The sequence below is a fragment of the Natator depressus genome, chromosome 1 (assembly GCF_965152275.1).
Source record: "Natator depressus isolate rNatDep1 chromosome 1, rNatDep2.hap1, whole genome shotgun sequence".
Lineage (NCBI taxonomy): Eukaryota > Metazoa > Chordata > Testudines > Cheloniidae > Natator > Natator depressus.
This window is the reverse complement of record NC_134234.1, coordinates 282303581-282321267: the sequence shown is the minus strand read 5'-3', so window position 1 is coordinate 282321267 and position 17687 is coordinate 282303581. Positions and strand designations below refer to the sequence as shown.

At 41.8% G+C, this 17687-nt stretch overlaps 1 protein-coding gene across 4 annotated transcripts in view; it reads right to left on the bottom strand.

The window, feature by feature from the left end:
• The window catches only part of PTPRR (protein tyrosine phosphatase receptor type R), a 191199-nt gene that overhangs the window by 86821 nt on the left and 86691 nt on the right, over positions 1–17687 (bottom strand). For 3 of the 4 annotated variants that reach the window (XM_074942047.1, XM_074942046.1, XM_074942050.1), the window contains one exon: positions 1047–1160. In XM_074942047.1, coding sequence (XP_074798148.1) covers positions 1047–1160 — 114 coding nt within the window. Of the gene's footprint in view, positions 1–1046; positions 1161–2382; positions 2404–17687 lie in introns of those variants that run through there. The other variant, XM_074942048.1, reaches the window with a different exon arrangement.

Below are 17687 nucleotides of genomic sequence, written 5' to 3'. Positions count from 1 at the left end.
CTTTGCTCCTAGATGTATGACCTTACATTGAAATGCATATTGTTTGCCTGTGCCCAGTTTACCAACCCATCGAGATGTCTCTGCATCAGTGACCTGTCCTCTTCATTATTTACCACTCCCTCAATCTTTGTGGCATCTGCAAACTTTATCAGTGATAATTTTATGTCTCTCTTACCCCCACCCCAAGTCATTGATCAAAATGTTAAATAGCATAGGGCCAAGAAAGAACCTATCCCTGTGGGACCCACCTAGAAACACAGCATCTTAATGAAGACTCCCCATTTATAATACATTTTGAGATCTCTCATTTAACCAGTTCTTATTTCATTTAATGTGTGCCATGTTGATTTTGTATCGTTGTAGTTTATTGATCAAGATTTTGTGGGGTACCAAGTCTAATGCCTTACAGAAGTCTATTACATCAAAACTATAACCTTTATCAGTCCAATTTGTACTCTTATCAGAAATATCAAGTTAATTTGACAGGATCTATTTTCCATAAACCTGTGCTGACTGGCATGAAATATATTACTCTCCTTGCAGTGTTTATTAATCAACTCCCAGATCACCCATTCCATTATTTTACCAGGGATTAATGTCAGGCTGACAGGACTATAATCTGGATCATCCATTTTACTTTTTTAAAATATTGGTGCAACATTTGCTTTCCTCCAGACCTCTGTGACAAACACAGTGTTACAAGATTTATTGAAAAAAAAATCAATTTTTCCAGTCAAGAGATCTCCTTGGCCAGTTCTTTTAAAACCCTTGGATGAAACAAAGAGAGTTCTATAGAATTTACTCTAGAAATAATTCTAGAATTATGCTAAAATTTAATAGATAATTCATTTCCATAAGTTTTTTGAACCATGTGATAACAGGGATGTAATTTTCTATTATGTTCTATAGAATGGTTTAAAAAACTATAGAAAGGGGATCTTTTTTCACTCACAGTCTATTGGACTTTTCCATAACAGTACCAAAGCTAATTTAATGTAACTGAAATTACCTGGTAATTCCTCTTATACAAAATTCTTGGTACTTACAATGAGTCGGTTGATATGAATTTGCTGTGGTAACAGTCCTAAAGCTGCAGCCACTCCTTGGCGGAATATCCGAAGCAATGTGATATTCAGCTTGTTTACATCCATTTGCAGTGCCTGAAAAACAAAAACAAATGAGTTCTGTGCTCAGCACATACAGTTCTCGACTAATGACTGACCTCTATGAATCTTACTAATTGTTTTTCTCAAGATGATCATCTGTGAAATTGATTTGCATTTTTAATAAGGAAAAAGTACAAGGGAAGTGTGATAAACATTGTCAGTTGAAAAAAGTCTTTACCAATGAAAAACTTCCTTTGAAGTCAATGGAATTTTACCTGAGTAAGAACTGAAGTAAAGATCATTCCCCAAGAATCCACATGTAACAGCGGCCCTGTACATGTAGATCTCTCCCTTTACAGATGGAAGGTGATGACGGAGAGCTGCACACAACACTTCACCCCTCCCTTGCTCCTTTCTGGATACTATGTGCAGATGAAGGCAGGAAGGAAGAAAGGAAATGTATTCTACAGGAGAGGCTAACCTGGAAATGAGTAAGACCTTTAAAGAGGTCTAACCCAAATCAAATTGAACTGGTTGATTTAACTGAATGAAAATGATTTTTCATGTAAGAAATTTCTCCTTTCTATTTAAAGCCATCAGTGTGGCTGAGTGACTTGTTCAAGATCCCAGAACACGTGAGGGGCGATCTGGGAGAAGCTTTCATTCAGCTCTAAAGTACCCTGGGATGGCTTCCCCCTTCCCAGAAAGACCTGTGAGAGCAAGATTAACTGGCAGTGGGCAAGCTATAAAATTGCGACTGCGTTTGATAAAGAAAGAACTATTTTCTTAAAGAAATCTCTCTCTCAGTGACACAGGATTTTCAGTCACAAAATTTGCCTGCAACAGTTTTTGATTAGGTATAAACCAGGAAAATATAAAACTCCAAGAGAAATATGTAAAAAAGGAGAGGTAGAGGAAAGGGAAAAGAGAGAGAAAACAAATCTCTAAATATATGTTCGTGGGAGTAGAGCTCCTTTTTAATATCGTTATGCCACTCTGATATTACTGTAACTTGGTGCCTAGATACTATGGTGATTGGTATTCTGTAAATATGATAGAGTACATATATTAGGATAGACAGATTAGATTAGAAGAATTAGATTGGTCTAATCTGCCTCGACTAGATAAACCGGGATAAAAGAGAAACATGTCTGGAGTCCAAACCTTTCTGATCTGCTGGAAATCACAAAATTATTAAGCTAACAGTACCATTATGGAGCATATACATTGTGAGCATTAGCATATGGCAGATCAATATAATAAAATGTTAGCATACATTTTAAAATTATTTCTTACTCAGTTACTGCTGCTGCTCCTTTTGCTTTGGAAAAGAAAAGACTGAAACATCCACTGTTAGACAACACTAATTAATCATTTACTCTTTGCTGATCAGCAGTGTTTATCATGTATTGCACCTGCTCTCTAAGGAGTATACAATTTTGAATCTGTTACTCATCCTCATTTCCCAGAGCAATTATTAATCTGGCTATTGCAAGTGTAGCGACAGTTTCTAGGTTTATATGCTCCAGGCAAAATAGGTGATTTGAGGGAAAAGAGTTCTTGCCTGCAATAAATAAAATGCCTGGAAAGAGATATTTCCAAAATGAAAATTCAGAACAGAAAACCAAAGAAGAAACATTTAACACTGGGATTCCATAAACATCTCAGTACATGGCTTTTCATCCTGGGGGAATGAAATTGTGCACAGCGGCATTTATTTCAAATATGGAGTAATGTCTTTTCTCTATTATAATAATTTATTGAATCAAGTGCAAGATTTATTACTCAGGCTAAAGGCAAATAAAGCCTCTCTTTTTTCCCTTTTATTCTCCTTCCCAACATCATCCTTTTGCAGCTCTGATTTCCCTGCCTATCTGCCTCTCAAACGTACCACTGCTCTTCATTATTCTGGTTCCTTCCCTCGGAACTCCAGTAACTACATCCAACCGCCCTTACCTTCTGCTACCAATTTCTCTCCCACCACCTACCACTCGGTAGTCAGAATATCATCTATCTATCTAACTATCAGGGATAAAAAAGGGTTAAGACGTGAGTCTTCAAAAGTGTCTGTTTCAATTTATTTTTGTTTTGTTTAAAAAAATAGGGACCAGAATATTGAAAACCATAAAACAGATCATGTGCAAAAAGAAAACTCATAAATGGGTTGCTTTATTTGCATTGCTATCCACTTAGAGATCTACCTACCTATCTATCAGGTCATTAACAAATATTAATTGATCTATAGTGAATGCCAGAAAGTTGTTGTATGACACAGAGAATGAAGAATAAAAAGTTCCAACACCCTTAATAGGCACCATTTTTTGTGGCACTTGTTTGATTCAAGATTGGAGGAGTGAAAATACCCTATCCAGTGTTCTAGTGATTATTTTGTCTCTGTTATTTGTGTGACTGGAAGATGGCTCCGCATGCAAAGATGAAGGGATGGATGGCTTGGGCAGCAATGTTAGCAGTATCTATTAGGATTTTAATATGGCTTACTAAGATTCATTGTGACTACAGTTTCAGTTGGGTAGTGACAGATCTGTTATGAATAAACATATGCGATTCATGATTCTACTTTTGAGTGTTATCTGGATCTGTCATAAATCAGAGCGATCTGGTTTGATACACTGAGCCAGCTTATTTGCACAACTCTGCACTCAGCCATGCTCTAACTTTTCGCAGAACAAAGAGGAGGGGTGAGTAGTGTATTGTTTTCATTCTGCTTGCAAGGCTTGAGGTAGCCAGATACAGAGACTAGTTTATTTGGCTCCTGTCATTTCCTGTACACCTGAGGCATGATGTAGATTTGTGATTTTGTTGGCTTATATACCATCAGGTCGTATGGAAAATGTCAGAGCTAAACTCTCTAAAATAGCGATGGTGCAATGTTTGGAATCCTTATGTATTATTATCTTTGATGACTCCCATGTGCATGCAGATGTCAGTGCAGATGTTTCTGGAAATTATGGACTCTTTTGGTGGTATCCAGAGGGTTTTTCCACAGAGCCAGCCACATTCTCAGGCTTGCTTTGTGTCTATTTGGAATATTTCAGATACATGGGTCAGCCTTCCTGGCTCTTGTCCAAACCTGAATCAGTGCATGAGATTTTCTGTGTATAATTGTGTATCAACAGCATTCTGATAATACTCTACCCCATGTCTAGAAATGAACTCACATGCAGAGAGAGAGAGAGAGAGATTGAAATTTTTTGACAGCTAACTTTTCCCATCATGAAATGTGGCTTAGTTGAAATCAATATTTTCCTATTGATTTTGAAAATTGTAATCCCCCCCCACGAATTTGCATTTCAAAACACATTTTTTTATTATGACTTTAAATGTTGTATTTGGAAACTGTAACATTTTGACTTGGGGATTATGGACCGCCCCCCCCCCCCGACTCTTTTTAAACTTCTCCTGTATTTTCCCCAACAGGGAAAACAGGAAACATTTTGGGGTTTTGACCAGCCCAATATTTTTATAATATAATATAATGTCCATGCTGAATGATAATTGTGGCTTATGATAACAAAATTGCAGAGCCACGATTCTATTCTACCTGCAATTTGTATTCATTTTTCTGAATATCAGTAACTCTTTTGATGATTAATGAATGCTCCAAATCAGGGATGTCATGATTTTGGGTATTAGCAATTACATAGAGCTACTTATGCAAACTGCCACACATACTCTTCTGCTAGCAACCCCATGTGAATAGAAATCAAAACAGAAGCATTTGCTGGGAACTTTATACTCTTCCAAGGTCATCAGGTAATGACTGAAAATGTTGGGGGGAATCTTAGGGCTAGGCTTAAAAATTATAGAAAAAAATCACCTGTAATTGCAGAGAAAGGGATGACATATGTTGTCTGAGGTAATTAGAACCAGACAAAGTATAGGCAAATGCTGCACACACTTCTCTGTCCATATAATTTAGTTGTGACCTGGAATACACCTCTATTCCAGTCATGCAATTTTCCTATGAGGAGACTGCTGAACGAATGTATAGGTACTGAGATCAAACAGTTCATATTTCCTTGGAGCCTGTGAACATTTGGGATAACTTGTCCAAAGAATATTTTTGTGATCAAGAAATTAACTCAACATACAGATTGGTTAAGTGGTAGAAATTGGCATTTAGATTGCTGCAGCCCCGTTCATTCAAACCAAATTTTGCATATTCAGATGGACACATTGTACAAGTTCAGTGAAATGTTCCCTGTGAGGCAAAAATCTAAATTTTAGGTAAAAATCAATGCTTCTTAATTTTATGAATTTGTAAGATAATAAAGAACATATATTTCTGGCACTTGATATATTCATATAGTGCAATGAAAAATAATGTATAGACACACATACTATGAGCTCTCAGAAGGAAATCAAGACTAGAAGTAATACTAGTGGGAAGTGTAGGGATAATCTAATTAGTCAGCATGACAACTGACACAGTGGACACTGCGTTCTCCATGTTTTCCCCTAGGGGACACTGATTGAAATTGAAATGTGGGAAATACAAAATGAATGAATAAAAGGAAATCCTTTTTTGCAGTGTGTAATTAAACTGTAGAATTCACTGTTCAGACCAAGAACTTCAAATGCTAAAAGGAATTGGACATTTATATGGATAGGAAGAATATCCAGAGTTATCGTAATTAATGATAACACACATTTTGTGGAAGTGATATTAAACATCATGCTTCAGGGCTTAAGGCAAACTCTTCACAATTAGAGACCAAGTTGAGACCTAATGTGGGGTGCAGAGTAACTCATATCTGCCTACTAAAAGGTTCTTACAATTTCCTCTGAAACATCTGGTACTAGCCAGTCAGAAACAGGATATTGGGAATGCTCTGTCTGTAGTGCCTAGCTTTCACCTAGATTCATTCATTGAGGTTTTAGGTATGCTTGGAGTGTTATAGTCAGGCATCTGCAGAAAGGACCCATACCCTTCATGGTTATTAAAACATGTAGACACATGTTTGGCTCATTATTGATGAGGACTGTTAACGTCTCTCTTCAAGAGGGCATTCAGGGACATCTGAGATTTTGCCAAGTTTCCAGCCGTACTCTGTGTTTAAACTGTTACTCAGCAAACCAACATTGAATGTTAACCACCTCACCAATTATTGTCTGACCTCAAACTTTCCTTTTTCAGGGAAGACTATTGAAAAGATAGTGATGAACCAGCTCCAGTTGCACTTTGATTCTACCGAATACTTTGATTCCTATCAGTCTAGGCTGTGCATTAATATCTATTGCTAGTGATCTTATAGCAATGCTAAAGAGTAAGATGTCTATGAGGATACTACATGATAACCTTATGATGTTGATCTTATGGGAAGGGACGGAATAATACATCAGAGGATTTGCTGCTTCTTCTCTGAGAAGTCTCAGAAGGCATTTTTTTGTTCCTCTCTCAGGGGTCTCACATTTGTGTCACTCCTGTTGCAGCACCTATTTGAAGACATTAGGTGATATAGCGAGATATTTCGGGCTGCATTGTCTTCAATATGCTGATGAGACTCAGTTCTACATCTCCTTTTCATCAAACCTGGGCCTGGATTCACCTCTCCTTGATTATCACGTGTGACTGGGGGGTGGAGGGTGGAATTCATTAGTCTATTCACTGTATTCTATGTCCATCTCATAACCCCACATAAGAGCCTCTGTAAGGACCCTGATCCAAAGCCCAGTACAGTCAATGTGAGTTTTTCTTTTGAAGTCAATGGGCTATGGACCGCACCATAAGAGCTCATTGGGTTTCAGGCTCCACAGTTTTAAACGGGTAGGACAGGGAGAAGGGTGAGGGATGTCCACTCTACAGGGCACTGCACCCCACAGATCTCCAGGGCTCTTGAAATTAAGTTAATGCTGATCATGGAAGCATTGTCTGAGTCTTTGTTACCCTCTGTATTATGAGAACCACTTCGGCGAGGGTAAGGAAAGGTTCTGGAGGCAGCAGGAATGCAGTGGGACTGTGCCAATCCATAAGGATTGTAGGCTCTTCTGGGGGTGACAGCTGAACACCCTTGGGTTCCATAAGGAGAAGGGAGATTTCTCCTGCACCTCACAATGGCACTTTAATAAGTGATAAAAAGAAACCCATTGAATAAAACAAGCATGCATGGAAATATATAACTCCCTTTAAAAAAAAACTATCAATGTGATATTGCATCTATTTTAAGTTGAAATCTAATTTTTTCCATTGATTCAGTATTAACTATCAGAAAGTATAGCCTGGCAATAACAAAAGGAAGGCTGGAAAAGTGGGTAATGTGCTAGCCTGTGACTTGGAAGAGTTGGGTTCAATTTCCTGCTCCACCATAGATTTCTAGTGTGACCTCGTCTCTGCCTCACTTTGCCATCTGTAAAATGGTGATAGTAGCACTTCCCTACCTCACAGGGACATTGTGAGGTTAAATACACTAAAGATTCTGAGGTGCTCAGATACTGTAGTAATGGGGGCCATATACATATCTAAGATAGATAGTCATTTACAACTTGTTGAGGAGCAATCCTTGACTTTGCCTTGAAAAGTTAGTTTTTGCCCTTCTTTAATTTGGTTCTGCATTTCCCCAAGGCCCGGGTTTTAAATGAGAATGAAATGATGTCAGGCTTGTTAAAAGGATCAGGAGGGGTGTATTTCAAAGCCACTGGAATGAGAGATTTCTCAGCCCTTTCTGACCCTTTTCTCTCGTTACCGCTGAGTTATATGCCAGAGAGTTGACAGGAATGATCTGCTGCAAGAGCAAAAGACAATACACAGACAGATGAAAACATGGGGGGGGGGGGGGGGGAGAGAGAGAGAGAGAGAAGTTCAGCTGAACCATTTTAACCCTCTTATTCTTTGAGAAATATGTGATGATTAGTGCACAAAATTGTCCAAACTGTCCTTATTAAATGTACAGAAACCAAAGACTTCCCTCTATTATAAGAGAAAGAAAGGGTGCTATTATCTACAGTACAATTTTTATGCCCAGCATGACTGCAGCAATCATATAACATTTCAACCTCCCAAAGCTTACCTGTAATACTCAGAGTAATGGGCTCTTGAGCATTATTCAGTACAACACTTTGTAATACATTTTTTTTCTCTCTGATTATGGAGTCTCTAGGTACTGTCTGTGTAAAGTTTGAAGCATGACGGAACATGTACTGTCTTTCCCTGCTTCTTTGGTAAAAGATGTATTATACGTTTTTGCAGCTAGTTTCACCTCCCTCAAACGACCCTCAGTTACGGACATTTAAATTCCCATTGTAGTTTTGTGAAATGGCTTAAAGAATATAGAAATTTTTTCCAGGAAGCTGTCAGGAGGAGCAATGACATTTTTATCCAGAATTATAAACTAGTACATGACAGAAAACAGATGATCATTTTTTCTTTTATGTACTGGTCAAGACCAAAACTATAGCTTACCTTTAACCACAAGACACTCATTGACTTTTATAGGAGTCACACTACCAAAGCCCTTCACATGGCTTAGAAAGTTTAAAAGGTAAGAATCCAACACTATTGACTTGCTGTATTGCTTGCATGTTTATTTTCACAGACAATTTTGCCACTAGTTAAAGATGAATAAAACATTCTGGTTAAATTAGAAATCTTCCTGAAACTTCACTCAAATGGAACCTTTTGGGGGAGATACAGAACACTTTTATTTTCATGCCCTTCTGTCCCTCCATAGGACTAGAGCTGGGGGAACAATTGATTTTGCAATTTCATGGCAGTTCTGAAAAAAATCAGTTTGGGTTGAACTGAATCTGAACGTTTTCAGAATTGTTGGTGAATCAAAAAAGTCTGTTTCGGGTCTGTTCTAGGGGCTTTGAACCTAGATCTCCCAGGTCCTTGATGAGTGCCCTAGCCATTGGGCTAAAGGTTAAAAGGGGGGAAAGCAGGTACAGCAGCATCTCTTCCTCCAGCCATTTTTTGAATGGCCGCAACTATTTGTCGCAAATTCATGAATATTTTGGGTTACCCACAATTGCATTTTTGTCAAATAAACTATTCAAAACATTTCACCCAGCTGTACTTGGGACATGAAGGAGAAGAGCTGAAATACTACCAAAAACAGGTATTCTTGCACTATTTCTGGGCCAGCTGGAAGCAGGATGTTCATGGAAAAGCCTCTTTTATGTGTTTTCCTAGCTTCCCTTGCAGTACAAAAAGATCTGGAATGTTTAGACAAACATCATGGTCAAGATCTTCAGAAGTGACAGGTAATTTTGCTGCTTCAATTTTTGGATGAGCCAGCTTGAGATTCTCTGACAGATTCTGATTTTCAGAAGGGGGGTGAGTGTGACCGACAGCATTCTGTAATATCTTGAACAAACCTTGTGGAATTAAGATAAACTGTATTGAATTAAGTTAAACCTTACAGAATTAGGGTTAATACCTCTGGGGTACAGTGCGTTAAAATGTAATTTTATATGTCTTATTGTGGCACTGTATGTACTTTCTCCAGTAGGAAGGGGATGCTAATGAACTTCCTCTGTTATCAGCCCTTTAAAGCCGCCCCCTGGAGAGGTTCACATATACTGGTTCAAATTGGACTTTCCCGGGACCAACATACAAAAAGTATTTTTTTTTTATAAATATCCTGGACTTGGCCTTCTTCCTGATCCAGCAAATGGACAGGACCCTTGGTCCACAGAGGGCCCCTGTCCTTTGAGAAAGGTTGGAAAGACTGGTACTGTGGCCCCTTCAGACCGTGTGCTTGTTCTGAGCTGAAGCTGTGATGAACTTGTGATCACAAAGGAAACCCTGGGGGGTGGGCCGTTGAAGGACTGCTCCTACCAGAGCCCATGTTAGAGTGGAGATGGTGTCTGGTAAGGCTATTAGCATGCGTGCAGGTTATTTTATTGTTTTAAATATATTTTCTCTGTAGTGTTTTTACCCTAAGAATACAGTAGGCTTGAATAGAAAGAATGATGTGCTACTTATAAATGTTGACAATCAAGCTGGCTATGTCAACACTACACACCACTGGTGGCAGCATGTAGTGTACATGTATCTACATGCCACAGCGAAAAGCAGGCTGCTTCTACTGTGGTGTGTAGCTACATGTGCCAGTGAAAGGCTCTGGAAGAGAGGATGTAGTGCGGAAAGGCTTCAGCAGCTCCCTGCTGCCGGAGCCTTTCACTGTGGGGAAAGGCTCCAACAACAGGGAGATTTCAGAGCCTTTTCCAGTCTTGGAGTCTTTCGCTGAGGTGCGGAAGGGCTCCAGCAATGGGGAGTTGGCAGAGCCTTTCCCCACTGCTGGAGTTTTTCCCTGTGGTGAAGAAGGTCTCCAACAATGGGGAGCTAGCAGCCATTCCCTGCTGGGGGAGTTTTTTCCTGTGGAGGGGAAAGACTCCAGCAGCGGGTGACAGCACTAAGGCTAAGAATAGCAGTGTGGATGGGGAAGTATGGGTTGGGCGAGTAGAAAGCAGGCAGGTGTAAGGGGACTGTTGCCCCCTTACTAACATTCAGTGGGGGTGTTTTAGTTGCTAGCTCCCAGTACTCAAAGGGGAAGGGTCTATGGGAAATCAGGACCCTGAGACTGACAGTCCCCAGGAAAAATGGGGAGAGGCCAATGCTCCAGGTCAGCCTGAATGACAGGGCGGGCAGGCTAATCAGGGAGTCAGGAGGCCGGGGAGGTCCCATCCTCCGTGTGAGCTGGATTTGCCTGGGTCAGACAGAGTGGGGCCAAGCTAAGGAGAAAGCAGGGGCCCGAGGTGAGCTGGGGAGCAGAGCTGGGCCACATGCAGAGGGACCAGAATAGCAGCCCAGAGAAAGCAGACCCTGTCCTGGGAGCAGAGCTGCAGCCCCAAAGCCAGAGGCACAGGCCAGAGAGAGCAGACCTGCCCTGGGAGCAGAGCTGCAGCAACCAGAGCCAGAGGGGCCAGAGAAGCAGCCCATGAAGCAGGTCAGTGCTGGGAGCAGAGTCACAGAAGCAGCCTGCAGAGCAGACCTGTCCTGGGAGCAGAGCTGTAGCAGGCAGAGCTAGAGGGGCCAGAGAAGCAGCCCAGGGAGCTGGAGGCAGAGCAGCAGCGGTGCAGAGACAGAGTGGTGGAGCTGGGGCTGGAGCAGTCTGGAGCTGGATGTGGTGAGCAGCTGGGAAGACCGAGGGGGACCCTGGGCAGTGGGCCCAGCACAGGGAGACGCCTCAGCCAAGAGGCTCTGCAGGCCAGGCTTGTATCGTAACCCCGACAGGGAGGGGGCGACACTGGGAAGAAGGGTCCTACCACTTAGAGCCTGAGAGCGTGTGGCCACCACCAGAGCAAGTGTCCGACCCACAGCATCCCTGCAGCACAGCCAGGGCCTGAGAAAAAGGCCTGGGACTTACAAGGAACAGACTGTGAACTGCCCTGACATTGCAGAGACGCTGTTTGTGATGTTCCCTGCCACAGAGCAGGTTGATGTGTTTCCTTTAACCTTTCCCATTTCCCCTTATTCTTTTTAAAATTAATTGTTGATTAAATAACTTGCATTTGCTTTAACTTGTATGTAATGGTCAGTCTGATCAGAGAGTGCCCAGTGCAGAGAGAGTACCCCAGAGTGGGGACACCCTAGCCCCTGTCCTAGGTGACCACAGCAGGGTTGGGGGTTGAGCCCCCCAGGAATCCTGGGCCCAGCCTTGTTGGGGTTATGAGGACTCAGCCAGACAGGAGAGCAGAAGGGGAGTTCTCAAGGGCAGGGAGGCCTCTGGGTAAAGGAAGTGGGAGCGAGGACTCAGATCCTTTCGCTAGCCTACTTCACCGGGGTAGTGCAGAAGCCAGGAAAGTTCCCCACAATAGCGGGACTATTCCCCCGCTTACACAGGGTATGCACTCGAGTACTTACCCGCACCCTTCAGGTATGTCCTTACGCCAGTTGCCTAAGTGGTGCCTCACCAGCTGCACTGCTATTTATACCCATGCTATGGGAGCTATGCAAATATGTGTTCTACACACTGCTGACAGAAGTGTGCAGTGTAGATCCACTTAAGGAGCTTTTCGGTATCCATGTCAGGGTGGTGTAGGGGTCTCGTTGCCTGATTCCCCTCTCTTCTGGACCTCTTAGCAAGTCCTGTCATTGCCCTAATTCTCCACCCATTTGTTGTGGGGTAGGTCACAGGGGTGCCCGGTTACGTGTGGTCACCAGAAAGGGAAAAGACTGTACTGGCGCTGGTTAGGTCCTCTGCAAATGACACTTACTATGGAACCTGGTAATACAGCCTACTGGCCAGAGTCAATACAGAAGCCCCTTACAGTCAGGGTAACATGGCCCAATGGCCAGAGTTAATAAAGCCACTCTCGCAGTCGGGGCAGTGTGGTCTAATGGCCAGAGTCAATAAAGTTGCACCCCTCTGTGGGATCGTGTGGTCTACTGGCCCATTGGGGAAGTGGGGTGCCACTCAGGAAGGTGTGACACCCCAGGTAGGGGAACTTGGGCCCTCCCTGATTCTCCGAGCCCCAGCCCAGGGCCCTAGCAATGGCGGGGTTACTCGCCACTGAGTCAGCAGGGATCGTCCTGAAACATGCTGATTAGTTCCCCGGTTCACCCACCAGAGCAAAGTCTAAGTCCCCGGGGGTGCTTCCTACCCTGTCTTCACGAGCGAGGTTCCCATGGGTCTCTGGGGTCCTCAGGCGGTATAGCTTCTGATGGCAGGGCCTCTTCTTCGGGTTGGTCAGGTGGCCTGGAATCCGACTGGGGCTCAGTGTGCCTTGATTCTGAAGTTGGGTGCTGTAGCAGCTCCCTGGAGAGAACCTGCAGCTGGCATCCTCTCCCTTCAGCAACCCGACCTCTCCCTTCAGCAACCTGCCCAGACTGAGTGGGCTGCTTCCTTTTATACCTTGCCTCCAGGCTGAGCATGCCCAGCAGAAGTAAAGGGGCATGGCTTCTTCAGCCTGCAATGCACAGTTAACTCCTGCAAAGTCAGGGCGGTGTAGGTGCACCCCGTCACACCTTGTCAGAAGTGAGTGAGACGTGGGTCTCCATCCAAGAAAGGCAACAGCTAGGGATCTGGAGGCCTGAGAGTGAATGTCCTTGCTGGCCCACTAAGGGGAAATATAGGTTCAATTGCCCTCAAAGTGTTCCAGAGTGCTCAGTACTTTCTGAAAACCAGGCCTTTTAAAGATGTCTCAAGGTGACCCATGGTTGTTAGGTGCTGATCTACACTGAACCTCTCAACCCTTTGAGCTTTGTCCAATACTCCTGTCATCACCGAGATATGGGAACAAAACTGATAGCATTGACTTTCCTATCTAGTAGGCTATTTCAACGCCATACAAACCGAAACCAGCCAATATTAAATATCATGTTTATCATTGCATAGTTTAAGAAGCATCACCTGAACTGCATTCTGGGCCAGATGCAGAAAAAAATAATCTCCATAGTCTGAGGAGCACGGATACTTCATAGAACTCTCCAGTGCTACCAACTCTCATGATTTTATCATGAATAGATGAGAATCTCAGAATTCATTTGATAAAAGAGTACGTTTCTAGCCTCACGGTTGCTTCAAAACATGAAACCTATAGGCTCCAAAATCAAACACCAGCTGTATTATTACGGTTTAAAAAAACAAACTCGTGAACTAAAGACAATCTTATGATTTTTGAACTCTTGGAGTTGGCAATACCAAATGCATCATATCAGTACAGACTCAGGTGCAAATTTCTCTTCTCTTGAGCAGCTGAATGAATAGATACTGATGTACTACTGAAGACCAAAAGTATAGTTTTCATTTTAGCGGAAATACGAACACTTAATATTCGAAGACTCATACAGGGTTTTAACTGCATGACTCTCACAGACATAAATGCCAGTTTGGTATTTTAGGTCTCCCTCTCCAGTCCAGGCTGCTAATACGGCCCATGTTGGATTCTTGAGAATTATGTTGGGTACCAGACGCTGTAAATTGGGGCAAGGTTTTCATGTGTTGACTAAACATCGTGGAAAAAACTTGAAGAGGCCACAACCCAATTTATTTTTCTTTAATAAGGGTTCCATTTGGGAAGTCAAACAGTGAGAGCAAGAAACTACCCCCCCCCCTTTTGACACTATCACCAACTCTTTAATGATTGGAAGCCAGGGCCCTTCAGCGTGTGTGTGTGTGTTGGTCAGTGGTTTGGGGTGGGGGGGGGGGCGGGCAGAGGGATAACAGTGTTTCTACCATTCCAATAGTCAGGGTATCCCTCCCAGCTAATATTTTGTAAACAGATAACCCAGTTTTCCTAGTAAATTTTAGAAAGAGATTGACAGCATGTAAAAGGTAGTTCATTCTTTATGTATTCAGATTTGTTTGCTATGCCTATCCCAGGCTCTAGGTGTTAAAACAAGCCATTCAAGAGAGTCTACACTCATAAATCATGCAAAGAAAAACCCCACAGACCTCCTATATCATTTTCCCATCCTTAAACATTTCTTCATTTTTAGGATATATTTTATTTGTAAGTTATTTTAATATTGTGAAAACATCCTTACTTTCCCAAAAGGAATTTACTCAACAAGTGGAATACTTGGCAATTCGGAATGCATAGACTTTATTACCACTATCACTTCTTTATGTTTTATTTTTATTACAGGTATTCCGAATTCAACTATCACAGCAGCACTGTCACCACATACCATTGGGAACCCTCTTTGCCCTTCCTGCTTAATAAGCATATAACACTAGTCAGGACTTGTTCAAGGCTTAAATCTTGAAAGTACTGAGCAAATATTAACTGATTAACTGCTTGCTTTATACTTGTACTTTGCTCATCTTACATTTTGCCCTTTTGCTTGCATTGCATTTGCTGCATTGGATCCAGGGTAGGAAAGTGAGATGAAACTCCCTGAAGATACTTATGTGGGTGACCTCAATATTTCCCTGGGTCTGACCTTCAAGTCTTGCTGAATATGTCTACACTTTGAGTTGGGATTATGGAGAAATACTGGCACTAGCTCTCATCCAGCTAGGGAGTGAAACACAGAGTGTAGCCATGCTGTAACAAGTGGCGGGTGCGCAAGCCATCTCAAATACATGCCTAGGGTTTCAGACGGATATGTGCTGCGGGCAGCCAGCCAATCCCACAGCTCGCACTGCTGCAGCTACACTTTGTGTTTAGCTAACTTGCTAAATCTCGATATAATAATAAACGTGAGGCAGCACGAGTACGTCTCCTCAAGCTGGGAATCACACCCCCAGCTCAAATGTAAACATACCCTCTTTTTTCACATTTACAGTCGGAAAGGAATTTTATTGGGCTTCAAGTCTTTGTACCCTCCCTTGTTTTTCCCTGTTTGTTGCTCTTTCATTTGTTTTTTTGGAATTTTTTCTTTTCTGCTTTTCCTCACCTCCAGTTCTTCAGCATCTCCACCTCCATATTGCCTTACTTTTCCACAGAACAACACAAGCAAGAAGAAACTTGAGCAGTGCCAATTGCATCTGTGCAATTCAATTTCAGATAAGGGATGCAGCAAGGCAGATGTACCTCTGGTCACTAACACTTCCCCTTCCCTTATTCCACACAATCTCAAGGAGGAGACTCCTAAGCACTAGAATAATACAAAGAAATAATAATAATAATCTATACAATGAAAACGTGACTGTTCAGTTATAAAAAACTAGTGGAAAAGATATGTATTCATTTGCTTTATGGGTGAAGTTCACACACCTGGGCATTTGCAGGAGCCAACATAACAGTTCCGAGGCTACTGCTCCATTTTAGGGATAAGAATAGCAGTCCGTGCCTCTCTGAATCCACACTGTGAGAGTCTGCAGCTTCTGGGTGTATGCACGGCTCAAAGGAGGGCGAGAAGCCCAAATGGCACGTTCACCATACCTAAGGCCCAATGCCATAGGGGATTGCATGTGGGTGTGCTGCTGTGCTTAGATGGAGCCCCACTGACTTCTGAAAAACATATCATATCTGTCTTATTACAAGGGAAAACTGTGTTAGAAGTTATTTCCATTAGCACAAGGTTCTGGTTGCTTTTTTTTTTTTTTTTTTTTTGAGTGCTTGATTGGAATCTAACTGAAAATCAGGAGCCAAATTCATCAGTGGAGCTGCGCCTGCATATACATGTGCTGAATTTGGTTCTCCTTGTTTAAGCTTGAATTTTAAAAAAACTGCAGTAAATTTCAGGAGAAGGTGCTTTATATTATATATTATATGCTTATATTGTATGTATGTACCATATATGACAGTACCATGCAGAGAAAGGAATTTCACATGAAATTGTGGTTGTTTTATTTTTAATCCATAACACTAAGTAGAAGCCATTGATTTTAAGATTATTTTGACAAATTAGCTCCTATTATTTACAAGCCTAATAACATGTAACTATGATAAGGCAGAAATCAATTTAGTTAAGGGTCCAATCCTGCAAACACTTTTTCACGAGTCATTCCAATCCACACAAATGAGCCCATTGAAATCAATAGGCTTACTTGCATGAATAAAGGCTGCTTCTGTGGCAAGACTGGTGACATGTGAGCTCAATGTAAACATTTCTGATCTTTATACCAAATAATCTATGGGTTAATCGCCTCCTGCCTCTCTCCTAGACTAGAACTAACTTTCCTGACAATGGTAAACATTAGATTGTACGCAAATCTTCTAAGTGATGGGGGAAGCTGACTTAATTGGGACCAAAGCAGTCAAAAATATAAAATAGAACAGCCCTACAGTGGGTATGGAGACAGGGTTAATGAACTAAATGGCTCTTTTCTCTGTCTTTTTTCTAGGATTTTATGACCTCCCCTGACAAGCAAAAAAACCTCCCCAAAAGCTCTTCAGACAGATATTGCATACTTAAATAATCACCTTTCTTAGGGGAAAAAGGGAAAACGAGAAAAAGAAAATTTAAATTAAAAATGCAGATTTTAAAAAAATCTTTGCGTTTGTTGAGCAGAACAAACAGCAAGAACAAGCAAAATATTTTTTTAATTGGAATTCTACGTTTTGCTAATACGCAGTGTTCTCTGTCCCTGTGGCAAAAAGGCTTTGGAAATATAATACCTTCCACAAATTGTTGTAGCAATAATTAAGAAAAAAAATTCAGTGGAGCTGCATGGCTATAAATGAGCCCATAGTTGGTAGTTTATTTCCCATGTCTCCCTTGTGTTAAAGATACTGCCCCATGACAACAATACGAAGATCAGTTTTTGGGTTACTATGAAAAACGGATGAATCCGCTACAGTTTTCTGTTCACCGTACAAGAAATACAAGACCAAAAATACTACAGTGCATACAATCCAACATTTCCCATGCACGATAAGTGTCATCAACTCACTAGATCAATTTGCTACATTTAAACAGACCTATATCACAGTGAATAACCTGATGGAGTCTCTTACTTTTCCAAAAGCCGATCAGGTGCTGCTGCTATGTCCACATCCATGTGTGAAATTCTGTGCATCTCATTTTCACATCAGTAATCAGCCCTCATCATGCAGGTTTCCAAGTCAACAGAGAAAGAAAAGCAAATCCCATTCAGCCTCTTGAAAGTGACTGCCTGGTATTATTGCTAGAGACATAACTGGTCCCAGAACTGCTGAGGTGTGCTCCCTGGGGGGGACACCACAGGTACTTGCTGTTCCTGCAGTTTACCAGAACTGGAATGTACG